Consider the following 8,261-nt stretch of genomic DNA (forward strand, 5'->3'; position numbering starts at 1 on the left):
GCAGAGGATAAGGAGATGTGACGACAGAAGCAGAAGCTGGAATGATGCGCTTTGAGGATGCAGGAAGGGACCACAAGCCACGGATACAGGCAGCCATTCGAGGGTAAAAGAGGCAAGGAAATGGAGTCTCCTCCACAAGGAACCAGCCCTGGTGACACCTTAATTTTAGCCTCGTAAGACTCCTTTTGGACCTCTGACCTCCAGAAGTGTAAGATAATAAATGTGTATTGTTTTAAGCCACTAAATTGGTGGTCATTTGTTAAAGCAGCAACAGGAAACTAATACAACAATACCAAGACAGTGTGTGCCTTTTTCACACTCATTCTCTCACACGTGGACAGGGAATTTTCCAGAGGCTACCTGGCGTGTGATATCACAACAGACTAAATGCAGAAGCAGGCGTGAGAAGACAGACATCTTCCATTGAGACAGACATTAAAGAGACTTGCGAAAATGTAAAACTCTTCTCACCAAATTTTTCATTTTGAAAAATAGTTATTTCTCATAAAAATGTTGCTTATGTTAACGTCATGGGTTTATTACTGCTATTTTAAAAAAGATGAATAAATACATATTTTAAATGTTTCTCAGTTTTGAGTTCTCATACGGGCTTTATTGATAGTTACAAACTACATCAACAAAAGCTCTTTGGGGTCCTCCCTGTAAGCAGTCGTGATCCTGAAATGTTTGGGAACAGGTCTGCTAGAAGTTGAAGGGGCAGTGGAAGAGGTGAGGCTTAGCTCCTGGTGGTGTGCCCTGCGGCCAGGGGGGTGATGGCACGGATAAACAAGATGAAATGAATGACAAGGGAGGGGCTTGGGGGCTTCAGTCATCCCAGGAACTCTGATCCTGGAACCAGACAGAAGGGGAAGTTTGTAACGTTTATCAACAGTCCGCTGCGTTTCACTTTCCGTTTCCTGAAATCCTCTAGTCTCAGAGCTAACACTGCAGAGAAGATAAATAGAAAGTGGGAGGAGAAAGGAAACAGAAACTAGGTGGTGTGGTAACAAATGAGAAAAAAACAAAAGGAAGAGAGTGAGTCCCCCTTTACTTAAAACAACAACAACAACAAACAAAAGGCAGGGAGAAAATCCAAACACTTACCCGCACCGGTATAAGTGCAGGAGAATCTGGATGGCTTCATCGTACTTTCTGATGGCCAAAGAGAAGTTCCCATTCTTAAGAACCTGGTTGCCAGATTCTTTCAACTGCTCAGCGTAAGCTATGGGGTCCATCCTGTGAGGAGACGGAGGAAAGGCTGGCTGCCCGCCTAAACAGGGCTCCTTCCTCTCCACATCTGCATCGCTGAGTCTGGAGAGGCAGGTTGTTCATCCTGGCCCCTCCCACCGGCCTAGGTTACACCCTGACCACACCCCTCACCACCGGGGAACCAGACTGGGTGTCTGCTCTGATGAGACGGTTTCTTCCTCAGTTCTCTTCTGACCTCAGGAGCAGCAGACAGAATGATTCCATTTATTCTGTGTTAATGACCAGCTAGGCTCTGAGCAAGGAGGCTGCTTCCATGCACAAGCCGACATAAAGCTGGCAGGTAGTGGCAGCTCTTCCCATAACCGCCACTTGCATTACTCTCTGATTTACCCATCACAGCAGCCCAGAAGGAGGCTCTGTCCTCAATGTTCAGATGAGGAAACTGAGGCTCAAAGAGGTTCAAGTCACTTGCCTAAGGATCTGCTAATGGCGTTCCCCGATTCTGACTCCAATTCCAAGTTTCTGCCCTTGACCCTGTCTTGCATCACCTACTCATACAAGGAGCTGACAATCCTTCCACTCTCTCAGAAGGAGGGAAAGGGGAGGGGAGGCACAGTCCTAAGGGCCTCAAGGGGCTAGGACACGGGGCCACCACCACTGCCTCTCCCACCCTCCTCTCTTCCTAAAAACACTAGTAAAATAAGCCTTGGAGTACTTGTCTCTGAGACCGCCGCTGCCTACTTACCTGTCTGCATCCCCCAGGAAGCACCTGCCTCTTTCATGACTCTTGTTTTATTTATTTTGTAATGCTGTGGCCTAACACAGAACGAGTACTTAAATATTTGTGGTGTAATGAATTTGAATGCCAGACTCAGACAGACTCTCTGTTACTGATTCTCTCTGGTGCGGCCTCTGGGTGGTTGGAGAGAAGGGCCTGGAGCCCTGCCCACCTGATGGGCCTCAGCAAGTGTTTGTTGAACCAAGGTAGTGGAGAGGAGAGGCCTTGGAGAGCCCTGAGAAGCAGCTGCCAACGAGGCAGGGAACAGGTGGGGGTCAGAGACTTCCATCACGTCATTTCATTCCTACAGTCCAGTGGTTAAGACTATGTGCTTCCACTGCAGGGGGCACAGGTTCGATCCCTGTTGGGGGAACTAAGATCCTGCATGCCGCACACTGTGGCCAAAAAACAGGTAGGGGTCAGAAGAGATGTCCCTTAGAATTTTCTCCTCCCAAGATGGTAGCAGCAAAGGCAAGGCAGTGGGGAGGGTCTTAAAAATGAGGACACTTCAGGTGGCTGCATAGGCCCTGCACCTGTGGGGTCATACAATTACCAAAGGCCTTCTCCACCAGCACAATTCTTGGATAGAGAATAATTCTTATTGTTCTTATTTCAAATCTTGTCCAGAGGCTTTGGGGCTGGGGAAGCAGACTCGAGCAGATAGAAGTGGTGGCTTATTTTAAACCCATGTGAGCTTATTGGGCTTTTGAACTGCATTCCTGCATTCCTCAGGCAGAGCTGTACCAGAATGAGGCATGTGATTACTAAACAAGTCAGAATATGAAATTCCACCTAGACTTTGCATTAAATAATCTCTCAATTTTATGGCTCACATTTATACAGAGATGACAGAGTAGAACATGAAAAAAATTTAAAGAATTGATTGAATAGAGAATAAAAACATGTTTCTCTTTCAAATATTGCAGGCCAGTGTGTCCAATAAATAATTTTAAACTGGCCATTTTTGGACAGCTAGAAAAAGGAAATGGCTGTAACAATTGACAAAGGGTTAATACCCCACCCCTTTTTGTTGGCCACACCACTCAGCTTGTGGGATCTTAGTTCCCCGACCAGGGATTGAACCCAGGCCCACGGCAGTGAAAGCGCTGAGTCTTAACCACTGGACCGCCAGGGAATTCCTGATACCCCTCTTTTATAAAATACCTTTTCACTGCAAGAAAGGACCAACAACCCTGACCAAAATGCGTAAGGCCCTAAACAGAAAATTCACAAAGGAATACAAGTAATTGCTAAATACACGGAGAGTGGATACCCAGCTCCACCGTCACTAGTAAGCAAAGAAATGAATAATTAAAATGACAAGGTACCACTGGGAAATACTTAAAAGAATGACCCCAAATGGTGGGAGCAGTCACAGCCTTTTTACAGGGTAAATACGCTACATCGCTGATATATTTTTAGCCTCATGGGTGTTTGCCACAGTGAAAAACCAGAAATAACCCTAAATATTCCATAATGTATAACGGATTTGAATTAGTTGTACAAGATCCATATGGTAGAACACCACACAGTTATTTTTAAAGTCATGTTGTAAAAGAACACTTAATGATAGGCTAAGTTAGTAAATGAAAGATATGGGCTACATAAAAAGGCGTATAATCCCAAATTAAATTTTAAACACATCTAATGTATTGAAAACATGCCAGAATGTTAATAGCCACACCATAGGGATTAGGCAGGGTTTTAATCTTCCTCCTCATGCTTTTCTGAATTTCCAGTTGCCCAAGAATGTGCCACCTTCATAATCAGACCATAAATGTTATTAAAATGAGACTCTTTAAGGGCTTAATTGAAGAATTCAAACCCAAAACCTTTCCACTGTACTTACAAATACAATAAAAACTATTCACGTCAGAAATTTTTTTTCATACTCCTCTAGAAACCAAGAGTGAGCTCTTAACGTTGTGAGTAGACATCAAATGTATTAATCCACTTACATCTCTATTTTTTCTTGGTGCAATCACGTGACAGGGGAAAGGGAGATTGCCAACCACAGGGAAGGCTTTTTGTTTCTCAGTAGGATTTATTTACAGTTACATCCTCATTGCAGGGGAGAATGCTTTATATCTCTGCCTTCGAATACTTAGGGCTCAGCTATTGAGTCTTCTTTTTAACAAGTGAGCAGTCTATTTATAGGATGAAACCGTTAAATACAAGTGGTAATAATTTACCATAATGTCAATACCCTTGAGAACAAATATGTAGTTAGCACCTGCTACATGCTTTACAACATCACGTCATTTCATTCTTACAAGAAGCCCCAGGAGGTGGGCTTGACTGTGTCCCCATTTGACACAATATGGCGAAACTGAAGCAAGGAGAGGTAAATGCCTTGCCATAGTCCCAGGGACAGTGGTAGTGCTGGAATCCAAACGTAGGTGGGCTGACTTTGGGAGCTCGACTCCACTCTGAAGAGCCAAGGCAGAAGCTAAACGGTCAGCAGGCAGTCAGACCCCTCAGAGTGTGACACTTGCTGGCACCGAGTGATCACACCCCTGCACTTTCTGTTTTGTCAGTGGGGCTAAAGCTAAAAGATTAGAACGTAAAGGCAGTTTCACAGGGGTAGAGTTGTCTTCTGCTCAGTTTCACTACGTCCCTAGGAGGATTCAAGGTCCAGTTGTTGGGAGGTGGCCAGGGCTGCCTGGCAACAATGCAGGAAGTAGATGCAAGAAAAATGCAAACGCACTGGGGAGGTTCTGAAACAAGCAAGTTTGAAACAAAGCAGATGCAGGTTGTTGTAGTTTTGTGTGGGGTGTGTGTGTGTGTGTGTGTGTGCACGTTTGTTTTGGTTATCGAAGGATAGTTGATTTACAATGTTGTATTAGTTTCAGGTGTACAGTAAAGTGATTGGGTTACACATATATATGTATATATCTTTTTTTTCAATTCTTTTCCATTATAGTTCCATTGTGTATATACACATGAAGTTTTCTATAACTGACTTGTAGGAGCAAAACTGAAAACTGGGGTGGGCTCGGGGCAGCTGAAAGGGGCAGAGAGACGCTTTTCCCTATCTCTTCTCTGGGTACGACGTGACATCCTAACAGCAAATGTGTTTACTTTTTTTGGTTCTGGTGGTGGTTTCTTTTTTTATTACAATTCTTTCAAAACACCCCAAAATTAGTGGATGATCCAAGATCAACTCTGGAAAGCTGGGTGCAGAGACAATTGTAGACTGAGGCCAGAGACAGCAATTCTTAAAACCGACTCCTTCCTGCTCCCCACAGGAAGGCGGGTACAGACAGTCTGGGATAAATATCAAAAGTCAGAACTCATTCTGGGGACTCCAATTTGTTTTCTTTGTTTTTCTTTCTTTTTCTCTTGGGGGAAGGGGTGCAATTTCCACGCTCCTTGCATTATCTTATTCCCACCTCTGAGCACCGTGCTGTCTTTCTATCCCACACAACATCTAACACATTGGGATGAATGGTATCTGCCATCAGGAGCTAAGTTCTCATGGAATTACTTCTGCACCACATTTCGGCATAGAACGTGGGGTCACAGGTTGCCATATATCCTCCGTTTAGTGGCCGCAGTAGTAGCTCACTGTTCCATAGCTTCCCCATAAATACACAACCTTAAGTTTCCATCATACTTATTCCCTTAAACAGAGCAAAGATGTGCAAAAGCAAGATACAAGTCAATTAAGCTGTTATTGACCTTGCGAAGCAAGCATAAAGAAGAAAAGGTTCTGACATGATTTCATGAAGCAGCTTGGTTTCTGTCTGAGGGGGACAGAATAGTTTTAGTCCACTATTCAAGTTTGATCCCTACTGTTCAGACCTGTCAATACAGCCAACTGAAAGTCCTGTTTCCCCTGATATTCATATTAAGACTCGATTCACCTCAGATTGACTCACTCCTGTCCTGCAACTAACCAGTACTTCAAAGCATGTTTTCTGTTAAATTCTCGATTACAAATGGAACATGTCACTAGGTGCAGAAAAGCAGAAGCAGGACTCCTGGGAAGTCAGTTATATTTACACTGCTTTACAATTTGATGTTTACAGGCTTAAATTAACACAGGACCAAAAAAAAAAAAAAACCCATATAAGCAGAAACAAAAACCTTGTATCTGTCCAACCTGAGGGAACAGACACAGATTTTCAAAGAAAAAACAGAGTAATAAGAAAAATTTTAACTAAAAAATGTAAGTATATATTACACATAAAAATCTCATAGAAACTTAAAAAAAATCTCCTTATAAAATAGCCACTAGCACTCTTAAAATTGCAAAACTGATATGGAAAAAACAAATAAAACTTTACTCAAAAAAAGTCTTGAATTTTAACTTTTAATACTCAACATTATTCTGTCTGGAGAAATTCACTATTATAAAATATCAAATCCTCTCTAAATTAATTAATGTATTTTCAACAAAATTCCAATTAAAAAACAGGATATTTAAAGAAATTAATGCAAGAATTCTCAAATTCATCTCAGAATACACAAGACAGAATAGCCAAGATATTCTTAACAAAAAGAAAAGTATCAAGAGAAAAACCTTCTCTAACATTTTTAAATGTATTTATAAAATTTAACTAATTTTTTTTTTGAGAGCATTAAAAATCGTAATTTTATTTTTGCAATGACTGTGTAACTAAAAACGATGGTATTTAAGAGCAAATATTGATATTTTACACAGCTATTTTTAAAAGCTAAGGGTTTCCCTAAAATATAGAGAAAAATTAAATCTTGTCTTTCTGAAAGGCTGATACACTCAACAAACTAAAATACTCCTATAAAGAGCAGCTTTATAATATCTATTAGAAACATTATTCTACCAAGACACTTCAGAACCAAATCTCAGTAATCTTCAGGGAAGATAGTAACACTGATTCCTGGATCATCATGATCATCATTGTCAAGTTCTTTATTATTTTCTTCAGTAATATATTTGCCACATGCTTTTTCTGGGTTTCTTTTTTTCTTGTGAGTATATGATGAGTTATTTTTCTCTTTGATTTTCTCTTTGGGATATGAGGTCATAGAAATAGTTTTTTTTTCCAAAGCATGTTGTAGGCAGTTGTAAAACCGACAGGTACATGAAATAATGCTCAATGTCACTAATCATCAGGGAAATGCAAATCAAAACCACAATGAGATATCACTTCACACCTGTCAGAACGGCAATTATCAAAAAAACAAAAGACAACAAGTGTTGGCAAGGATGTTGAGAAAAGGAAACCCTTGTATACTGTTGGTGGGAATGTAAAATGGTGCAGTTCCTGAGTGACTGTTTCTCCTTTATGCCTGTTGCTGGTAGTCACGTGTCCCACTATCCTCCATGGAGCTTCTTCCCCTTTATGCTCCATTTAGTACCCATTGCAGTCTGGCCTACTCTCATCAATTACTTGCATCATCTTAATTATTCGTGATAAGGCTTTCAATTCTCTTCTTGTTTTCCTCCATTTTTTGATTTGCTATCTTTATCAGGAAGTTGATATATTCCTCTGTCACCATCAGTTTTCCTTTATGGGTTAATGGAACTTCTAAGCCATGTGTGCTCCGGACAGCCAACATAGTCTTTCCTCTCTTTCCCACTGTTATGCCGGAGTTCCTGAAACCAGAATCTATTGCCACTGAATGCAGAATCTGTGCATCCTGCAACTGTCGACACCGCACATGAAGAACAAGTGGTTCAAATTTCAAAATGGCATCGCCATTCGCTTTCTTTAGGGCTACAATCACATCATCTTTCACACAGGGTTTGTGTGTAACCAGTAACCAGCAACAGTTTTGTTTCTGAACCTCAGAACCATTTATATCCCGGTCTAGGAGGATGATGCGGCCAGCGCAGGAACTGGTGGTGAAAAACTGTTCTCGCCCATTTAGGAGCTGCACAAGCTCTACCACATCCTCGTCCACACTGCCTTTCCGGCTGAGGTCCGCTTTGCTCAGACACTGCGCCTTCCATCTTCTGAACTCTGAGCTACGATCCATGCGACGAGGGAGTCAGGATCTGTACTTTCACGTTAGCCTCACCTTTTCCTGGGGGCAGCCATATTGAAGCCAGTGGTGGCCGGAAAGGTCCAAACTCCTTCCTTAACTAATTTTTAAAGTTTGATACTAACGTGAAAGCAAGCAGATCAGTGGAACAAAACAGAATATCCAGAAATAAACATACACTATAAAAGAATTCCATGTGTGAAAAAGGTAGCTTTTAAAATAGGGAAAGAATGAACCCGTTGGCACAACTGGTGAAATATCTGGAAAAGAAGTCAAATTGATAGGCCGAATAATAGACACACAC

The 8,261-nt window shown here is 41.7% G+C and overlaps 2 protein-coding genes across 3 annotated transcripts in view; both read right to left on the minus strand.

Annotated features, from left to right (window-relative positions):
* The window catches only part of TRANK1 (tetratricopeptide repeat and ankyrin repeat containing 1), a 65,980-nt gene extending 64,691 nt beyond the window's left edge, over nt 1–1,289 (minus strand). The window contains exon 1 of the mRNA XM_081247296.1: nt 1,105–1,289. Within this exon, the coding sequence (XP_081103422.1) occupies nt 1,105–1,235 (131 nt within the window). The 5' untranslated portion in view covers nt 1,236–1,289. The remainder of the gene's footprint in view (nt 1–1,104) is intronic.
* A 5,292-nt stretch (nt 1,290–6,581) lies between these two features.
* On the minus strand, nt 6,582–8,026 carry LOC308624435 (tRNA wybutosine-synthesizing protein 3 homolog). Of its 2 annotated transcripts, XM_081247640.1 has the most exons (2): nt 7,396–8,026; nt 6,582–7,074 (listed from the first exon to the last, which is right to left on the minus strand). In XM_081247640.1, exons 1-2 carry the CDS (start codon nt 7,949–7,951, stop codon nt 6,815–6,817), a joined length of 816 nt encoding a protein of 271 aa, XP_081103766.1. In that variant the 5' UTR covers nt 7,952–8,026; the 3' UTR covers nt 6,582–6,814. The 2 variants fall into 2 exon arrangements, with proteins under 2 accessions (XP_081103766.1, XP_081103765.1); XM_081247639.1 differs by having other exon boundaries at nt 7,038–8,026.
* Nucleotides 8,027–8,261: the final 235 nt, after the last annotated feature.

This window comes from Mesoplodon bidens (assembly GCF_964165515.1).
Source record: "Mesoplodon bidens genome assembly, chromosome: 10".
Taxonomy (NCBI): domain Eukaryota; kingdom Metazoa; phylum Chordata; class Mammalia; order Artiodactyla; family Ziphiidae; genus Mesoplodon; species Mesoplodon bidens.